The 22,015-nt window shown below is 41.1% G+C and overlaps 1 protein-coding gene across 2 annotated transcripts; it reads right to left on the reverse strand.

Annotated features, from left to right (window-relative positions):
• Positions 1-946: 946 nt before the first annotated feature.
• enpep (glutamyl aminopeptidase) lies at positions 947-20,065 on the reverse strand. 2 transcript variants are annotated; one of them, XM_070920650.1, is made up of 20 exons: positions 19,437-20,065; positions 17,081-17,222; positions 16,444-16,578; positions 16,168-16,288; positions 15,386-15,540; positions 12,231-12,344; positions 11,977-12,111; positions 11,743-11,808; positions 11,537-11,602; positions 10,482-10,642; positions 9,278-9,360; positions 9,061-9,197; positions 8,208-8,263; positions 7,975-8,125; positions 3,951-4,024; positions 3,700-3,804; positions 3,107-3,277; positions 2,015-2,155; positions 1,652-1,733; positions 947-1,093 (listed from the first exon to the last, which is right to left on the reverse strand). In XM_070920650.1, exons 1-20 carry the CDS (start codon positions 20,063-20,065, stop codon positions 947-949), a joined length of 2,871 nt encoding a protein of 956 aa, XP_070776751.1. The 2 variants fall into 2 exon arrangements, with proteins under 2 accessions (XP_070776751.1, XP_070776750.1); XM_070920649.1 differs by having other exon boundaries at positions 3,107-3,280.
• Positions 20,066-22,015: the final 1,950 nt, after the last annotated feature.

Here is a 22,015-nt window from a genome sequence, read left to right on the forward strand (position 1 = left end):
AAGAACGTTTACTGGACAGGAGTGAAGCCACACTTATTCTAGAAAACAGAGGGTTCTGCTTTGTACGCTTTTTTTTTGTTGCCATTTTTGTGAGCAGCACAATGTGTCCCTGTCGTGTCATTGAATTATTATTACTGCAACATTACGATCTATTTTTTTGGTCCTCAAGACAACTAGTGACCACAATACTGAAGTAAAGCACAATTACCTCAAAATTGTACCACAGTACAGTAGTTGAGTAAATGTTACACTCCACCACGGCTGACTGACTTTGCTGCTCACATCCTTGCTGCTGCTGCTGCTGCTGGGGCCAAAATAACATGAAATAAAGTTAATGCTGCACACAAAGTCATTTTTAGTAAAAATGTATTCAATCAGCTCTTCATCTCCAGCAAGTTAACATTCCTACACTTCCATTATTGGTTACAAATACAACATACACAGTGCACCATGCACAGAATGGTAGTGTGTACTTGTATGAGGTGAGATTGGGAAGAACGTATGATCATATAATATAGATGGGTCTAACAATCATGGCTGCACGCGTGTACCATGCACCCCATACGATGATAGAAACCACACTTTCTGTGTTCATGATGATTCCAACACCAAATTTAAAGTCAAAGACAACAACAAAGACTTGTTGAAAACAAAAATAATTCGGATTTGCCATATAAGTTAAATTTTTAGAACAAAAAAAAATATTGAAATATATAAGATTTTGTGAAGTTCCTATAAGTAAGAATGTGGGTATTTCTTTTGATTTTCTGTTTTCCAATGTTGATTCAGATCAGCAGGCCCTTACACTCAATCCAACCACACGCTGTATGTGCTGAATGGGAAAAGGGCTATATGTATCTACAGGGGGACTGGGGACAGTGGATGGTCTGGTTCTAAACAGGTACAGTGCGTCCATATCCCCGCAGTGTTTTGCAGTGGCGTTGTCTTAGGCAACGTTGTTCTCCAGCCACCCTCTGATCTCGTTCTCGTTCCTCCTGATCCATTCGATGTTGTTCCTCACCGTCTCCAGCGCCTGCTGTCGGGGCATCTCCCCAGCACCAGCATCTGGTGTTAGACTGAAGAAATGCTCCATCTACAAGACCAGTATGGCAAAATATGTTACAAGAAGCCTGAGCACAACCTGTCAATCTCAATCTCAGCCTCGAAAAATCAAACATTTTATCCCCTTTTCAGCAGTAAGTAAATAATACTCCATCCAAAACCTTACGAGGCTCTTAAGTTTTCACAATGGGAAACTTGTCAACCCACCCAGTATGCTCCAAACATCATCGCAACTTTGAACCTTTAAGGCAGGCAATAGCACAGAAGCAGTAACCAACCACATTTTGGTAAAACCATCTGTGGCCTCGGGTTCCGTGAGGAGTTTGAGAAGCTTCTATGAATCTTTTGATTTGTTTTCCCTGCAGTGAAAACCTTTTTGTCACAATTATAATCGACTGTAACAAGACATGGTACAAGCTGACCACAGCTCGTGTTCTCAGTCACCTTTTCAGGTCTACCGGCAGTATTATAATATATTATTACTCGAAAGAAAGATTTTCAAAAGAGAGAGAGGAGAACTTGCTTAAAACTAAACATGTTCAAACTATTAAGCTAGAAATAAGTAGGAGTAAGTTACACGAGTGCAGACCTTCCATAGCTGGCTCTCTGTGTTGTAGGTGGTGGTGATTCGACTCAGTAGGCGACCGAGGTTCCTGTCATTGATGGTGTACCTGTTGAGAATGAAAATCCGGGACATCGGATTGTAGGTGAACAAAGTCAAAGGCTTTTTGGAGTTCAGTGAATTGTGTCTTTTTCAGTCTTGATTTTCAATAAATTGACAGTCTTTATACAACAACAAATTCTGGCCTTTGAAATATAATGTCTTTGTGCAAAGCAACAACTCTTCACTTTCAACATATGTTCAGTGAACATAACGTAGCTAACGTTATCAATAAGAGCTGCGATTGTTGCCATCTCTGTTTTGTCAGGTCACGGATCTTGCTGCACTGACCTGTTGACCAGGTAGTCCCAGTTGAGTGTGGTCCAGTCCCAGGCCATGCTCTGCCCCAGTGGGTTATAGGACACATATCGGACCACAGTGAACAGATCCTGACTCCTCACCACACTCTCATCTTTTGTAGCCTCCAGGAGCCTTTTGGACAGCACAAAGGTTATTCTCTCTACATATTTACTCCTCATAATGATTTTAAAGCTGCACTAAATTGGTTTTTAAATGTAAAATCCAGTCAAAGCAGGACTCCCTGAGGCTGAATCGTTTCATTCCCACACCCGTCCTCTTTTCAGTTGGATATAAGACTAAATCATAATTTTATGCACATTTAAAAAGTGACCAGTGAGAACGTTAGATATGACAGAAAGTTAAATGGAATGGAGCTTTTCCACCCTAACGGTTCCCAAAGCACTTTGGTTTCGTTCCGATGGTGACCGAGCTGCCATACAAGGTGCCGGCCTCCATAGGGAGCAACTTCAGGTTCTAAGGTTAAGATTTACACACTGGCTCAGTGTTTGGGCAAGAAAAATGCTCTCAGTCTGACCTCCAAATAAATTGGTGTCTCCTGATTGTCTGACAGTTCATATTTTATAGCAATGTAGTAGTCGCAATTAGTTTTCTTTTAATTTACTGACTCCACTTACAGGATTTCTGGGTGATTAAGCCGAGTGCGCAGCTTTAAAGTGAAGCCAAACCCCCAAAACCAAATGTGCGTGAAGCCTCACATCTAAAAAGGTAAAAAAGCAGGGTGTCCAAGTGTCCATTTACTATTGGCTCATCTCTGGTATCAAGCGATGTCGCTCTTAATGGAGTCACAGACATCACATAATGCACAATACATCAAACGGCTGGATACGTATGTCTTTGCCAGGAGATGCGATTTGTGTTTGGGGTGTGGTTACTAAGAAAAGACACACTCTATTTCCACCATGGCTACCCAGGTACTGGTCTAACCAAATATGTGATCTCATATCACAGCCGAAGTGGTGTAATAAATCTTTTGTTAAGTCTATCAGGGCAACGATTGTGTAAATTCTGATGATATGTTTTAATGGGGCACCCGGTAGCTCAAAGGAAATATGTTTTATTTACTTGTAGAGGAGTTCCACGTTCTCCACAGATGCCAGTCCATACAGCAGCTTGTCCTTCTCTTGAGCCAAAGAAGTATCTTTGTATCTCTGGAACATTACCTCCCACTTTGCTTTGGTGCCTGAGTTCTTCATGCCATATCGATAGACCAGCAGCCTCAGGTTCACTGCTACACTGCTGCAGGTCAAAAGGTCAAGAAACGTTAATGTCAGGTTACCAGTGATGGAAAATGTCACTCTGAAACAATAGCTGTGTTAGAAATATGTTGTTTGGTGGTGTCACTTTTCTTGTTCTCATAGAAACCTTGGTTAAATGTTGGCGGCACCATGTTATCGTAGTACAACACAGTGGAGTTGCTATGAAAAAGTTCTTGCTATTTGAAACATCAATGGTAAATGTCAGGTGTCAGAATCAAAGAACAATGGTTTCTAACAATATGTTTTGATGATATCACGATGTCATGTAGTCTTGATGTCTATTCTGCTGCTTTTTGCACATGACACTCTAATTACCCCTGTAGGTTTGTCACTTTAGAATACTTCATATAATGGCTATAAGGAAAATTGACCACAAGTAATCTACCAGATCAGTGATACCTGAGACTTCCATCAATCCACTGGTCAAAGATGCGAGAGGCTTCATCGAGAGCCTCCTGATTCCTCATCTGACAAGCGATGCTGAGCACAGTCTCCCTCAGTAACCTAACACATCGACAGGGTCACATGACAGGATCACCATTTTACATTAGTTGGTAAATTAGTGCATAAAAGAAAGTGCACAAAAAGTTTGTTGAAACTCTAATGGGCAAGTCTTGTTTGTGTAACGTTTCACTGTTCCTGCTGTGTACCTCTGTGTCTGTGTCCCTTCATCATTCCATCCAAGTTGTGTTGAGATTGCACTGACATGGTCCCGAAACAGTTTCTAGAGAAAAGAAACAAAAACATGGTTCTAAATTAACACCAGGAAACTATACAGAACTTTACTGGCCCACTTTGGTCTGTTTAAAGGAGCAACAAGTGAGGTTTCTATTGTACCATCGCACAATAATATGTGTTTATAGTTTGTGGCTTTAAAACTTTTTCTGGCTTGCTCCCTGTCTTGGATATACTGTAATTCAGTATATCCATTGTAATTCCACTGGAATTATACAGCAGAGGGATTCAAATTCAAAGGAAAACTACAACTTCTTTCAAAACTGGACAGGCTTGTGATCTGCAAGGCCCCATCTGAATATATAATAATAATATTATTATTAATATGAGTAACAATAATAATCATTATTATAATTATTACCATCATAATAAACTTTATTTATAGAGCACCTTTTTAAACAATGTTACAAACTGCTGTATATAGGAAAAAACAAATAATAATAATAATAATAATAATAAACAATTAAACAATTAAATCAAATGAAAGTGCAGAGAATGAAATAGATTAAAATACACAGAATACAATACAATAAGATAAAAAACAGTAAAACAAACAAATAAAACACACAAAACATGGTGGAACTCGAAAAATAAAAGCAAAATGTATGTTACTGATTCTGCACTTCAGATCCTCAGGCAGGGAGTTGCAGACCAATCAGGACCCCAAATCAGTGCAGTTGGCCCTGAGATTGCGACATATATACAGGCTGCCATCAATTAAGAATATAGATTCAAAATGATCAGCCAATATTTCGGCGATGCCTCTTTACGAAACTGTGCCCAAGTTAGTGGTTCCTGATCAAACTGGATCACTGGATTTTATTATTTGGGTCAAATTGTTTTATCTCCACAAGCTGCTCCGTAGTCAATGGCTTGTCATCTCAGGTATTTATACATACATAGAGCATCTGGCAGAAACTCTAAGAGCAAGCGACCAGGTTATTGGCATTAACAGAAGTACCAAACCAGATTTCATTATATGCATATGACATAGTTTTGTTTATGAGTGATCCATCAAAATCTGTACTGGCTCTATATCATTGATGAATTTAGTATGTTTTCTGAATATAAGAAAGGGTAGAGGCATGTGTTTCTCTGAACATTTTCCTTTTAAGTTGGCTTATAATGGATTTGAATATCGTGGTATTTCCTCTTTCCCCAAGTTTTCTCATGTAAATAAACATCATATTCCATATTCAAGATGGCGCCCCGGATGGCTACCTCGGTCTGTTGGAGCGCATTGTTTTGCCTTGTTTTCTTTGTAAACAGTGTTTTTTGTTTTGGTTTACGGAGCTCTTTCACCAGAGAAGAGCTCATTAACATCAGGGGAACAACTCCAGTGGATTTGTTTCCTGAATTTCTTGCACCCTCAGCTGTTTTGTGGGACATTTTGGTCAAATGTGCTCTCACCTCTCTCTACGTCTACGTAGAGGGAAACGTGCCGGTGTGCTTGTGTGTCTTCGCCAGCGAGGACAACGTACACCGATACCCGGAATATTCCTCTCTAACGTGCGCTCACTGGGAAATAAGATGGACGAACTCCAGCTACTGATGAGGGGAAACAAGGACTTTTATTCATCTGCTGTTTTGTGCTTCACGGAGACATGGCTGGGTGAAAGAACTCCCGACGCGCCGCTGCAGCTGGACGGATTCCAGCTACTCCGAGCGGACCGCGATGCACACCTCTCCAGCAAAACAAAGGGTGGAGGTATTTGTTTCTACATCAACAGTAGCTGGTATAACAACATGACAGTGATGACAGTTTTCATCAACTGCAAACCTTACTACTCCCCCCGTGAGTTCGCTTCATTCATTCTGGTCGGTGTTTACATTCCACCAGAGGCCAACGTGCAGGACGCACAGCGCGCACTCACTGACCAGATACTGGTCTGCTTCTGTGTGGAGGGGGCTCAGGCAGATCACCAACTACAAGCCAAGAGCCCCCAACTCTGCTAACAACCGACGCCTCGGTGGACAGTCCTAACGCCATCACCCACCAACTCCAGCCCAACAGCCCCCCCCCCCCCAAAACATCGACACCTCTGTCTGTCCTTGAAAGAGATGTGAACAGGCTCTTCAAGAGACAAAACCCCCGGAAAGCTGCTGGACCAGACTCCATCTCTCCATCCTGCCTGAAGCGCTGCGCCGATCAGCTGTCACCTCACTGGAGACATGCCACGTGCCAGCCTGCTTCAAGGCCTCCACCATCATCCCCGTCCCCAAAAAACCAGGGCCCACAGGATTAAATGACTATAGACCCGTCGCCCTGACTTCTGTGGTCATGAAATCATTTGAACGCCTGGTTCTGTCCCACCTCAAATCCATCACTGACCATCTGCTGGACCCCCTGCAGTTCGCCTACAGAGCCAACAGGATCACAGATTTCCTGTCTGACAGGAAGCAGCACGTGAAGCTGGGGAAACACGTCTCAGACTCGCAGACGATCAGCACCGGCTCCCCTCAAGGCTGCGTTCTTTCTCCTCTACTCTTCTCCCTGTACACCAACAGCTGCACCTCCAGTCACCAGTCCGTCAAGCTCCTGAAGACACCACCCTCATCAGACTCATCTCTGGTGAGGATGAGTCTGCCTACAGGTGGGAGATTGACCATCTGGTAACCTGGTGCAACAGCAACAACCTGGAGCTTAACGCTTCAAAGACAGTGGAGATGGTTGTAGATTTTAGGAAGAGCGCAGCCCCACCCGCCCCCATCACCCTGTGTGACTCTCCAGTGGACACTGTGGAGTCCTTCCATTTCCTGGGCTCCATCATCAGTAAGGACCTCCGGTGAGAGCTGAACATCAGCTCCCTCATCAAGAAAGCCCGACAGAGGATGTACTTCCTTAGGCAGCTGAGGAAGTTTAACCTGCCACAAACAATGCTGGCTCACTTCTACACTGCCATCATAGAGTCCATCCTCACCTCCTCCATCACTGTCTGATACGCTGCCTCCACCAAGGACAGACGCAGACTGCAGCGTATCATCCGCTCTGCAGAGAGGGTGCTGCAACCTCCCATCTCTTCAGGACTTGTACTCCCCCAGGACCCTGAGGAGAGCAGGGAAGATGCTCTCCTCCCACCCCAGACACTCTCTGTTTGACCCCCTCCCCTCTGGCAGGAGGCTGCGGTCCATCAGGACCAAAACCTCCTGCCACAAAAACAGTTTCTTCCCCTCTGCAGTCAACCTGACGAACATGGCCAAAGCCATGCACTGATCCACAAACACAAGTTATACGTTACATTAACGCACACACCCCCTACTGGACACTTTATCTGGACACTTTATTTTGGTCACTGCACTGTTTGCTATTTATCTTATCTTATTCTTTTACCTTTATATTTTTACATGCTTGTTGTCTGTCAGATTATATGTTATATGTTAAAAAAAAATGTAGCACCATCAGACCACGGCAAATTCCTTGTAATGTATGTTACTTGGCAATAAACAGTTTCTGATTCTGATTTCTGATCATTTTCTGCCTATTGTGACTACAATTTAATCAGGCCTTCAGAAAATTTCATATAGAGCGGGTCTAGACCGTACTATAAGATTATTTACAGAGACCCGAAAAACTTCCTTCAAAGAGGCAGAACCAGGCTCTGAGTGGGCGGTCATCTGCCTCGACCGGTTGGGTTGAAAGAGATGGAAGAATGTCTTAATTTATCATTTTGTTGTATCTAATACAATGTTTCCTCATTTTGAATTTTCTTCAAGCTATTTAAATCAATACGTAGTGCAAGTCACTGACATTTTTGTACACCAACCACATCATTATATCATTGAATTGATTCATGATTTATGTTCAAATGTTACATAGAGTGCAAAAAAAGACATTTGTGCTCATTTTGCTGATTTTGTTAGTTTGAACGTTTAGATCACAGAGTTTTTAAGTTTGAAATTTGATAGCTCAACACATGGAAGGATGAGCAGCCCCCTTACCTGAAACTTTGGGTAGAGTGCAGCATTGCCTGACAGCATGTCCCGAACATAGGTGATAGAGGAGGCCACACGTTCCCAGACTATGTAGTCAGTCTCATTTGTCAGGTACATGGTAAGGTTGAAGGCATTACCATAATCTATGATGTCTGCCCTGAACAGTGAAATGAAACAGTATTTATAATCTCTGTATATTATTGGCGACATGAGTGTTTGTTTTTTGGATGAAATCTTACCTTGCAAGAGCAAAAACATCTTCAATGTAGCTTGTTCGATCAGCTGCATCAAACTCCTGTTTAAGAGAGAAAACTGAGTCAAATAGAAGATTAACATAACAGCAACAGTGAGTTGTTTGAAGATTACGGTATTGGTGGCGCTCTCCGAGAAATGATTATTATTTTTGGCTCAGGTTCTCCGTGTTCTTATTCTTCCACTCCATGTCAAGAAGCTGGCATTGAAGGTAAAAAGCACAATATAAAAAATTCAGCTCAAAAATTTTAAATAACATGCATATATCTTTAGTTAGTTTACATGTAAGATTGACTGAAAACAGGTTCAGTGTGGGTTAAATATAGATAAGAAAATGTGTGATCTAGGATGGGCACAAGGAAGTATCTTCTTGCAGTGTAAAGGTATTACTAGTGACATATTTTAAGAATAAAGTTTGGGAAAAAAGGAATGATGTTAAAAGAATAAAACTGTTAATTTTACAAGAATAAAACAAGAACAACAGAAAAATTGCAATATTTTTATAATTTCAAGAAAAACGAAAAAAGAAAAAGTGTTATACACCTCATCTCCCCATGCTACTGGTCTACTATCATTCAACATAGCACATGTTAAAATGGATAGATTTTGGTGTCTGTGCTCTCCATAACACAACACCTAGGCTAACCAACAGTATGATCACCCAAAGTTCACTAAACGTCTTTAAGCAGACTTGAATCAAATAACTTAATAAGTATTAAAGTAAGCAGTCAAACATACTGAGGAATACTAGAAATACTGCAAAAACAAAAATTACAACTAAAATCTGAACATAATGCAATATGAAAATAGGCGTGTGAAGGTCACTGAGAACAGCTTTACCGAGTGGTTGTTTTGAAGCTGTTGACTGATAGTGTTCCACATGTGTTCGTCATGGTTGACTCTGTAGAATCCAATGTGATCATTGTTAACCTTCAGCAGCCCGTCCACTGAGGGTGAGTAGTCACTGATGACATGCTCTGGAAGTCAACACAGTCATGTGTTATGTTCTATCATATATTCTGAGATGATTACACAATAGTTAAACTGAGCATACTACCTGTGCTGCTCTTGTCAAACATCGTCAACATGTTCTTGTCACTTTTCAAAGATTGCCATTTGACCGGAATTGTCCACTTGTACCTGTAACAAAAACATTCATCGTTCGCAATGCGCTGGCATACAAAACCTACACATACCGTAGACATTTTAGGCCACCTTAAAAGATACATTTTCATTTGATTCCTTAAAGCTGCACTTATCATCTCTCTTTTAGCTCTGCTCACCAACTCCTAAGAAGAATACCTGGCTCTTTAGAAGCTAAATGCTTCACTAGGTCCACCAGCTAGTCTCTAACTTTGTCTGCAAGTGGTGTACAATGGGTTTAATTCGAGCTTTTTCCACTACAACAGCTGCCTGAACCAAAACAGTAAAGTTGGGTGCTGTAAAACCAAAACAATGAACTGAAAGACGCTAAAAAGCTCTGCAGAGCTGAGGGGAACTGCAGATTTGATGATAATTCTCTGTGTTCATCACTACAAGCAACATTACACTTAGTAATTAATATAAAAATATTGATTAGTGCAGCTTTAATTAATCCATTTTGATACAGATGAAAAGACGACCAGAATAGTGTGTCCTTTTGTTCATCGAAATTATCATATTACAGTACCTCAATCGGACGCTTCTCAAACAGTATTTAGTTTTTAAACCTGTTATCCTGAACAACCAATATAATTCTAATACTACCAAGAGACATCAAATTAAACGGCTTACTAAGTCCACAAATGGTCTTAATGGTAAATGTTCTTCACTTATATAGCGCTCTTCAACCTTAACGGTTCCCAAAGCGCTTTACAGATCAGGTCACATTCACACATTCACACACTGCATTGAGATCTGATTGCTCAGACCACATTCTTTTCGTAGTGTGTATGCGAATGTGTCCAGGGCCACACTAAGCATACAGAGCTGGGAAGGGAGATCTGATCACAAGTGGTCACACGAGACGCTTTCTAATGCCAGGTGTGAACTGTCGTACTTGGAGCTGTCCACTTGTGATCGGATCACCCAAGACGGCCAGGTGTAAACAGGGGCCTTTGTTAATTAGAAACAACCTAAAGATTAGGTCGTAATAGCAACACAGCCGAAGTATTTGGCAGCCTTTGGACATTTTGTATTGTTTGATGGGTAATGATGCCACAATAATCCAGTTTAGACAGATCTGTGAAAGGGGGCTTTTTTATCTTCTTTGTATCACTGACCCAAGAGGGGAATGAGGCAGGCTGGCATCAGCTTTAGGATCCAGGAGGAAACGCTTTTGGCTTAGTTTGGCATTCGTCTCTGAGACAGACAGGTCCAGCACAGGATAACCCATCTGTTTGGTCCATGTATCCATCACCTCCGCAACTGGCAATCCACTCACCTGGGCGCAGAGAGGAGAAATTGGCTACTGTTGAGAGAACTTCACAGACAAAGCTTAAAGCAATATTTCAACATCTTGGTAAATATGTTCATTTGTTTTCTTTGTTGTCTTTGAACTGTTCAGATGATATCATTGCACGTAAGGCTGCTGGCCTTGATGGCATCCTCAGATGTGTGCTTAGGGCCTGGTCTGAGCAGCTGGCCCAATCAGCTGTCCCCATGCGTTTTAAAACCACCTCCATTGTGCCAGTGCCCAAACACTCCACTACAGCAAGCCTTAATGACTTCTGCCCTCCTGGCTCATCTCAAAACCTGTCTACCACCCATACTGGACCCCCTCCAATTCGCCTACCGCCAGAACAGGACTATGGAGGATGCCATCAACACGGCACTACAATGTGCCCTCTCCCAGGAGTACACAGTAACCTACAGTATGTGAGAATGCTGTTCATCGACTTCACTCACAGTTCAGCATTCAACACCATCATCCTCTCCGAACTGATCTGGGCATCAAAACCTCCCTCTGCAACTGCATACTGGACTTCCTAACCAACAACTTCCTTCCCCTGCGGGAGGTGCTACAGGACTCTCCGTTCCAGGACCAGCCGAGTCAGGAACACCTTCTTCCCTTCAGCTGTCACCTTGCTGAAGTCTGCATCACGGTGATAGCCGACCCTCCATCTCCCGGATACTCTTTGGACAGCCAGCTGTGTCCCCCGGCTCCCCATCTTTATGCTAAACTAGGCTAACCACATCTCGACTCACACAGACATGAGACATGGTATCCATCTTCCCACCTCACTTTCATAAAAAAAAAAAAAAAAAAAAAAAAAAAAGATGGGATCATTCTTTCCTAAAATATTGAAACTTCCCTTGTACTGTCAAGTGAACATACTTTGGCGAGAGATGCCCAGAAGTTGGCCGTTTTGGCGTTTTTGAAGTAATAGTCTTTCAAATATGCCTGGTGAAAGAAGAAAAAAAAACACATCAGGCTTTCATCAATGAGATGCTGGAACACTTGAAACATTAATGAACATTAATCCAAAGAGCTACATCAATTGTTAAATATCTGCCATGAAGCTGCCATAGTCTCTGACTTACTCGGCAACCGTCTCTGAACTTGTCTTTACCCAACCAGTCCTCCAGCATCCTGAGAATAGATGCTCCCTGGATAAAGTTGGATAATTGTCATTACAAAACACAAAACACCTTGTTGTATGATAAATTGTCTGTATCTTGTTGGTAATATAACTTATATGTCATTGTTCCCATGGGAAGCAAGGTGTTTCTGAACCTTAGATTGAAACTCTGTGTGAGGTTTTCCCGTAGTAGTACCTTGCTGTATGAGATGGCATCAAACACAGAGGTGATCTCTGCTGGGCTCGACACATTCACAATGATCGGGTGAGAGGAGAGGAGGGCATCGTCCACCATGACAGGAAGCACATCACTGATGATCATGATGTCTCGCTGTATACCACAGGAGGGTACAAGGTAAGTTCCGTGGCAGTTTCGAAGTCCTCAAAAAGACTGGTCAATGGGACAAATAGTTTGGTGCATCGTTGTTGTGCCTTTAAAGGAGAACTCACCATGCCCCAGCTTGGCTCAGCTTTCTCCACACCGATGTACTCAAAGAAACTGGCAAAGCCCTCATTAAGCCAGAGGTCATCCCACCAATCCATGGTCACAATGTTCCCAAACCACTGGAAAAAGACAGCTGACATGAGTTTTGAGGATCTAAACCATGGAAATTATATCTCATGGTGTTCATCCTCAAATTAAATGTCTAATCAATACAATATGAAATTTGGAGGGACAAGTTGACCTTCTCGGTTAAAATTAGCTATGGGCCCCTTTTGACTTCTCATTCTTATGACTGCCTGCAGAGTCAATGAAATGTCAACATTTACTACACATATGTTTTACATTAAAAGGTATAATCCATTCCATTCCTGGCAGGCTTTTAATCTGAAAGTGTCTGACACTGAGAGGCACACGCGCAATGTAAGTCCATCAAATTTGAATTACTAAATTAATGTCAACAACTCTTCTGCCAAATACCACGTTTTATTTACCAAATATATATACAGCCCACTGATCAGCCATACTGAGCATACAAAACAACATTACCATACTTTTTTCATCTGTCTTTAGAAAATACACTATTTAATCCAAATGGATACAGAAATTTATAACAGAAACAAAAATGACTATAAAACAAAACATGCATTATATTACAACCAACAAAAATACTCTTATAGAGATATTGTATTAGTAACCAGTACTGTATTGTACCAGAAACCTGGTACAGCCAAAAATGTGAATAAAGCACTGTGTCCTGGAGAAGGCGTTTAATTTGAAACATCTGCAGGAAATATTGAGTTTCGTTGACGGAAACGCGCTCAAACATCAGAGTACAAGTGATTGGCATTTGTGCTAGAAAAGAGAAAGTAAGATCAGCAGAGTGGTGAGTATGACATGACTCTATTTTTGAATGGGAGCATCTGTAACTTGTCTAATTTCCCCCCGGGGATCAATCAAGTATTTCTGATTCTGATGACTCTGATGTACTGATGGAACTAGTAAAGACGCTGTGGAGATGTACATTCCTCAAGATTCACTATGTGCTCTATTAGAGCACAGGTAATTCCACCCATCATCAGTGTGACGAGGCTTTAACCCTTTAACACAGTGTGTCGTCTGCGACACGGTTTGCGGACACAAATTCCAACGTGAGACGTTGCGCTTTACAGCCAATATGGTGTCATTACGGTAATTTCACTCGCGCCTCTCAGTCAAAATAAGCAAAAAAGTCCAGGCGGACATTTTGAAGCTTAGGTTTTAACCCTTTAAAACCTAAACCTGGCTGTAAAACACAATGTCTCAGCTTTCAGAAACCGTTGGAATTTTTCCGATAGCGCAAACCGTGACGTAATTATGGTAATCCAAAGTGCGCTTGCACAAACGTGTCTCCTATGACACAGTTAAAGGGTTAAATGTTGTCCCAGCTTTTATGTGTGACTCTGCCATTATTTGAATACCAGATTTTGCTTTTTGCCAGTAATAGCAGTATTACAACCAGATTTGGACATGGCCCCCTCTACAAGACAGGATTCTTTCAGCATATATTGTACATTTTACCAATAAATTAGCACTTTTTAATACCCTGCTGTGCATGAATACAATTATTTAATTGGACCGAATTGAAATAAATCAAATAACCTCAAACCGGACAGGATAAACCTTGGATTTCAGTATACTGTAAAGGCTCAAGGTTTATTGTTCAGTACATGTGAGAAGAGGGCCTCATAAAAGCTTGTCACCCAGAACACTATTTGTACATCATATTCAAAATGAACCACTACTGATCCCTCATTCCTACAACTGCGAACAGTTCGTAAAACTTTATTGACTGCCCCAAGGCCTCTTATCTCCCATCATAATAAAACAGCTGATATCTTGGAAAGAAATGTTGTTCCCAGATTGTGTATCATAAGAATCTTAAACAATAGCACATGAAGGATTTTAAACATTTACAATTCTGAACTCTGAACTCTTTCTGCGGAAGTGTGAAGTAAAGATAAAAGCCATCAAACCACTGCCAAATGAATAGTGAGCTAACCTGATGTAAGCGTTATATAAGTTTGACCATCATATGTGCGTGACACTGGGATAAAACTATACTAAAATTACAGTCATGAAGATTTGCACATACATACAGTTGTGTCATCCTCTTCTGATTTGAACACAAACACCAGATATAGAGCATCCAAACACCAGCTGAAGTGAAGCAAATGATGCTTTTTGAGTTGATGGAGTTATTTATTACCTATTATTCATACCACAGCCATAATAGGACCTAATTGATCAGACTGGTTTTGTTAAAACACCCTTGGCTGTGGATTCATTGATTAATGCACATAACTGAGGTCTCCTCAAACATTGCTATATCTGCAACCATTTCGTCTTTGCATGGTGAAAGGTATTTAACTGGGATGTCTGAAGGAACACTGGAACTCTGAATTGGATGATTCAATTACTACACATAATACTGATTATCATATATCTTGGTATGCTGATGACAATCTGCTTTATGTTGGGAATGCTTCTGAGTTTCAACCATTCCTTCATCACATCTTCGCACACGCTTGACCACCTCTGAATGAGGTTAGAAGTAACTTGGAATATGTCTCAGACACTGCAAGACAATAAATCTGTCACTTAGTACTTTGTGATGTAAATATATATTGTAGAAGCTTATTTGGATAGAAGGCATAAATTCCAAATCCTTTCAAGTCACATAGCTTTAATATTTAAATAAATATCACAAGGCTGACTAATGTTTTGAGTTTTTGATTACTTTATCACCACCATAGGGTATGTCTGGATTCATTTGGAGGGGTAAACATTGTGGTGTTGGTTTTAAGTTTCAATCAAGAGAAATGTGCTGATGGACCTAATTCCCCAATTTTAAACGCTCATTCCTTGGCTTTTATTCTCTTTTTTGGTTGGACATGGTGCTATTATTATTATTAGTAGTAATAGTAGTAGTAATATCATTATCATCAATCATCATCCACCACTGCATTCAGGTTCCAGTAGTATGCAACACTACAAAGCAAAAAAAAAAAAAAAAAAATGTGATCTATAGTCTTGCATGTCGCTTAAAAGTTGCCACACATGAATGAATAAAATACAAAAATGAAATGAGCAGAGTAAGTAATATGTAACTATATATTGGTACCTGATGAACCAACTCATGGGCGATAACACTGGCCACTCGCTGCTTGTTGTAGGAGGACGACTGGTTCTCATCATACAGCAGGTTGGTCTCCCGGTAAGTGATGAGGCCCCAGTTCTCCATGGCACCAGTACCAAAGTCGGGGATGGCTATCTTATCTGGATAAAAAACACCTTGAGTCCACTGAAGTAACCGTTTATCACATGTTTTAATGCATTACTGCCTTATTAATTCTTGTGAGACAGTGATATTGTATCTTGACAACTACTTGCAATATTGCCATCAAAGTTGGAATAGGCATTCTTCATCCCCAGGAAATTCCTGATCTGTAATGTTTTAAAACTGTTTTTTAGGCAACCACCTGCTCTTTCCTCTAGCCCCCCCGCCCCCGCCCCCCCCCCCCCCCCCCCCATTAGATTTCCCTGTTGTACACAAGAAAGATGAAAACCTACTGGGTAGATTACTAGTCACATGAAGGCATGTCTATTTCCTCTAATGTGTCTGTTGAGGAGGTCCTTCTGTAAAACAACCTCCTTCAGTTTTCTTTACGTATAATCAAATATTAGAAATAGAACAAAACAAATTTTTTCCGCAAAGCAAAGTATGATAACTAAGGTGGAACACACAGAAAAATTAATTAAATGTAGGTGCTGTAAATCAGACATGATTAACATAGCATATAACAGTATGTAAGTGTTAATCACAGGCTTTGGTTAGTATCGAGTCAGTTCCCTGCTAGTGATAAGAGGTCGACCACGATTATGAAAGAGTTTGTCTAAACGTACCCAGTTTTGAGATGGAGTATGTCATGTTGAAGTATTCCTCAAAGTAGTCAAAGATGACCTTTGTTGTGTTGGCTGCGTATGTTGCAGTTCCTAACTGACTTGGCTGGGCGTAGATTCTCAACTGCAAAGGTAGAGAAAGACAAATCACGCAAGTGTGCATGTATTGGTGTGTGTCTGAAAGTATAAATCTAATAGTAGGTGAAAGTTCATTTCAAATATTTTCATCAGTACTTGTAAGGTGATGGCACTGATAGTGACGCATAATGGTAAACTCACAGGGATTCCTTGAGCGGAAGTTCTTTCCACATGGCCAAACTGGTGCACAGCAAAACATACCAAATAGGTACTCATTGGAATGGACTTCTGGAAGGAGGTCTTCATTTTGTTGTTAAGCAGTTGTTGAGGGGCGCCCTGGAGAGGCAGAGGAAAAGGCTAATGTGTTAATGTGGATGTCACTCAGACTGTGGTGCTGGGTGGATCCCTTGGCCCAAAAACACAGGCACAAGATTGATTCCCCTGCTTTTAGTATTAAAAGTGTTCACTCCAAGCCTGGCTTCCTCTTTCTTTGTTTTTCCCCCCTCAACCATGGGAACGTTTGAGAAATGATGCTCCTTCCACTTACAGCAAATATTCCCCAGTCCAACAGGATTGTGAACCATTTTATAGGCAAAGTAACTCATACAAAGTTGGAGAATTGGAGTTGTTTTTGTTACTTCTAAATATTTTTCCTTCTTGACAAAGTTAAGCTAACTGCCTCTGCTTCTTCTCTTTTTGGTGAGCATGCCCAAAATGTTACTGAAATTCCAATTTATCGAGTTGGCTTGGCTTCGTCTTGGCTATGTAGCATTTTGAAATGAGACAGCATCCATGTATTTAAAATGTCAATGTTTAGCATTGCTGACTTGAGTCCTACCTCAGGTGGCATATTGGACAGAGCTCCATAGTTAGCATCATGAGTGATGGAAATTTTGTAGGTGGCCTTCTTGTTGGGTTCATCGAAGCAGGGAAAGGACTTGCGAGCATCTGTTGGCTCGTGATCAGTCGCAGCAATCTTTCTGGTGATCAAATGAAGCACAGATTATTGCAGAAAATGTTTGAGATCAGGTGCTTTACAATTGTTTCCTTTTTTTAAACCCCACAATTGTTTAGATTTATACTCCACAACAAAGTCAAATAGTTTGTCATCTCTGACTGAGACCACCCCTGGTACGTCGCATCGGTTACTTCCCCTGACCAAGCCTGACCCCAGGGGAACTTCTTACCTACTTATGAAAATAAAAGCATCTTTTTGTCATTAGGTACTACGCACTATGAAGCCTATAGACTCAACCAGGGCAGTGGTTACTGTTAAAGTAACCAGAAAGTACCAAAATCTAAACTTTAAAGTAATACTCCAACACTCCAAAGACTTGAATGGTGGCTTGAAACAATGACTGTTTGGAACATATCAAGCGTACAGGATTGAAGTGGATTATGTCTCTGAAGTGAATCATAATGAAAAATTGCACTTTTTTAAATGTCATTTCTGAAAATGTGTGGTTTTGTGGGATATACAAACAAAATCCAATCATGTTTTCTGCCTGTAAAACAAAATATGACGTGTGCTTCCATGAGCTTGAACCAACCAAATTCAACCAAGAATATCATGACATCCACCCCATCAATCAATCTTCAACTTTTAGCGGTACAGAGCTAAGATCAAAGATACTCTGTAACAGAAGATGATGCATTACAAGCTTTGACAATGGTATGAAATGGTATACACTTCCTGACTCTTAAGTGGGCGTGGTCGCCTCCCCGCCGCCTTATTTTGATCCTTGTTATCTTCGTCATAATCATATTCTCTTTTTTCCACCTTCAAAAACAGTTAAATAAAAATTATTAAGCAAAGGAACACGTTTCATTTCCATTTTAACTTTTAATTCACCGCCGGTTCAGCACCAGCAGCGAGAAGTGATAGCTGGTGTCACCAGATCACGCGAGAGTGTGTGGCTGAGACAGAGACAGGTCTCAAACAAACAAACTTAATTTTCTCCTGATACGTCCGTCTGAAAAATGCCATTTTAGTGTCCGAATGTATCGGAAGATATGAGGCTTGTGACTATATGTTACTGATGTGACTACAGGACAAAAGAACCGGTCATAATCTGTGCTTATCCCATTGGAGTGAATAGACTCTGGACCTGCTGCTAGTCTCCTAAAGGGTCGGGCCGTGGCGAAACCCACATGACACCGATACAGGAAATTACGTTGGTTATGACACGACCACTTTTCAACGTTCAAATCAAATTCCTCCCAACGTTATGTCCCACCTGCCTATCCCTGCCACTATTCAGGTTAAAAAAAAAAATTAAAACCCATTAGATTATCTGTAAAAGTGCATTGTCATGAAGCATTTTCTTTTAGATATGACAATGAAGCAAAGTAACACATGTATCAGGCTGAATTTGGGGAAAAGAGATCCAGCATATTCCATTTAATGGTGCAGCAAGAAAATCAGCGGATTGTTGGAAATAGCAGATACATGTGTGATACTGCAAATATTTTTGTAGCTCGAAAGCTAATTAAAGCGTTAAATCCTCCTTTAAAAATGTATTTTTTTTAAAATAATTATTTTAGCCAAGCATGAGAGTTCATTCTTGACCTTGGAAAGAGCAGCTTGAGAAAAAAAATTATTTTTCCTGTACTTTCAACCACGTCTCCGCATCTCGCAAAATGATAGTAAGTGGATTTTGACCCAGTTTATTTTCTTTCAAATTACCTTAGTAATTTTACTGTATTCTGTTTTTTTCCCGTTTGCCTTCGTAATTTTCAGCTCTGTTATTTTTACCTTATTACCTTACAACACAAACCTCACAGTGTAAAACCTTTATTAACTGTTTATACACATGTACAAATCATTCACAGTTGGATTTCAAAAGGTTAATATGTGTTCAAAACACATATCGGAAACATATTGTTATATATTATTACTATGTTTTATTATAGTCTCATTCATTATCTGTTTATATACCAGTTGTGAATTGACAAATATATTAATAAACAATTAAAATGCTGTTTATTACTACATGATGGTATGTAAACATCCATTAATATTTCATGCTAGGGTGGTTATAGGGTGAGTCAAAATAAGTGTTACCAGCATTCCCATAAAAGACTGAAGCTGTATTCTGTCTTCGGTCTACATGCCTTTTTCTTTTGTTGTCAATAAACATGTGTGTTATGTGTATGTTGTTAATGACAGAATCAAATCAAATGAAATAACTTACTTGGTTACCCCCTCCTCGTTGTAGATGACCCTGTAGAATCCCACTACCGAGCCATTGAGCCAGCCCTGGAAGTCCAGGCTGAGCACGTACACCTCTCCTGGGCCGGTGACGGGCAGCTCCTCGGTGGCCTCCACCACCACATACTGCTGGGGTTTGTATTCAAAACAGCTCTTCACTGCCACCTCCCTCTGGCCCACCTGGCTGTTCAGCATCCTCAGCCTGGGCATGGTGCTGACAAACGTCTCCCTGATGTGCAGCCACAGGTGGCGGGTAGGCTTGCTGACTTCCACGTGGACGTCCACGGTGCCTGTGTAAGTGTCGTCGACCAGGTCCGGTTCCAGGTGCAGGTCATAGTGGACTGGGTTCACGTAGCTAGGCAGACGGAAATTCCCCCAGTCCCCGCTGGAGTCAGTGGAAGGCGTGCAGGGCCCTCTGCTAGGAGGAGGGGGCTGAGTAGGCTCTGCTGTGGGGGCTGGCGTGGAGGGGGTGCTGGTGTTTGACCTGGAGAGGCCCACCCCGAGGCCCACAGCCAAAGAGCACACAACCATCATCACACAGATGATGACAACATGCTTACTGCGGATGCAGTAACGCTTCTGTCGCTTCTCCATGTCCATGCTGTCAACCATGGCGACTTCCAAACCTGAAAACTTCACTGGACTAAAACACAACTTTCTTCAGGTAAACTGTTCTCAAGCTGACCTGAAGTCAGAGCTGCAGGCTTTGACTCCTACAGCATTTAGATTTAGCTGTCAGCTGATCCAAAGCTTGCCTCTGTGGTGCTGAGGGGTGGAGAGAGGAAAGAGGAGAAGTGAGGAGAGGAAATCTATCAGACAGTAAGAGAATCTCACACATTGAGCGAGAGATTTATTCTGTCCTCGGTGCTGTTAACACGCCTCCTCCTGTTAAACATCTACAATCTGCCTGTAAATCAACAGCTACAGTTCAACTTTATGTGTGCTGTGTTTCAAAAATGCAAGATGTTGTTCTCTGTGTATATGCATGTAAATAAAACTAGAAATCAATGCCTGCAACTAACTTTGAGTGTGAACCATTTTCTGTGTGTGTGTGTGTGTGTGTGTGTGTCTGCTTTGAATCCATTTCAGAGAGATTTCAATTTGTGAGTTGGATGCAGTGGAATCTCTCCTGCTGACAGCAGATGCTTGGGGGGAGGGGGGGGGGTCTATTGTTTGGACATGACTGCGCCTGCTATTGCATTTGCTCTTTGGTCAACATAATAGTGATTGCAACAGAGTGATGTGGGAACAGAAAAGCAAAACAATGTTTGTATTGTGTTGCACCGCAGTAGTAGGATTAAGTATGTAGAAATATTCTTTTTTTCTTCTTGTTGTTTCAGTAGCAGGAGGGCCTGGTTGGATGGATATTCATGATGCCCAGAGGATGATCCCAAATGACTTTGTTGACCCCCTGACCTTTCATCTAGCCCACCATCAGGCCAAAATTCCCACTTTTGCACAAAAATCTAAACATCTAATAGACAGACTGCCATAAAATATACTCAGCACATTGGTGCTCCCCAGAGGATGAATCCTTTACATTTTGGACACTCAATGGAGTTGTAACATTGTAACCCTTTCCTACAGTCAGTGTTAGGAAAATACAGTTGGATTACTTCAAGGTTTGAATCAGGATCGGTTGAATCATCAGAACAAAATATGAACAACTGTGTTGAAAGTCAAAGGTACAAGTCAGTGTATATAAACCATAAGAAAAGTCAACTACAACTCACCAACAGCATTTCAGTAAAAAAACATTCAATCTTAAGCTTGAAAATCTATCTGACCAATCTGATTGCCACAAGATACAGGATACATACAGGATCGTTACATTTTCCAGGAGAATCCTGTGTTTCTGTGTTCGGTTACATTGAGGATGTCATCAAACAATCAAACGGGAATACAGAATGGGGAAAAACACTAGATCTCGCAAATCAGCTGCCTCGAAAGGAAACGTGATTTGGGCAGCAGGTGGCGGTAATGTACCTCTAAGCTTGTTTGCCAACAGCCCAGAGGAAGACAGTGACTAGAAAACATGGGGGAGGACAACAAAATTGTACATACAGAGCATGAAGTACGGTATGGTTATTTCAAACCATTTATTAATTGAATTCACAGAACAATTACTGTATCGTGATAAATACCATTACCACGATATAAAATGACGTGATAAAAGATTTTGGCCATTCATGAACATGGCCTTCCACCAGAAGCTAAAAGGTGGAGTTGGAGAGTCTCCCATAGGTATTCATTTGGACTGAGATCTGGCAACTGTGAAAGCCATTGCATAGATTCACATACTTTTCATCAAAGCATTCAGTGAGCCCTCATGGCCTGTACAGATGCTTCTGCATTCATTATGTTTCTACACTCATTTATTCAGATTTTTCCTTTAATTTTTCACCTATAATCTAACAGGGAGATCAACCAGATCAGTCAGTCATCAACCTTCATGCTGCCAAGAGGATAATCCCTTCTAAGTCCATGGTCTTTCATTGAATGCCACACTCAGGACAAACTTTACATGTTTAGCCCCAATAATACTACAGTTAGATTAAGGCT

This window comes from Enoplosus armatus, chromosome 15, assembly GCF_043641665.1.
Source record: "Enoplosus armatus isolate fEnoArm2 chromosome 15, fEnoArm2.hap1, whole genome shotgun sequence".
NCBI lineage: Eukaryota > Metazoa > Chordata > Actinopteri > Centrarchiformes > Enoplosidae > Enoplosus > Enoplosus armatus.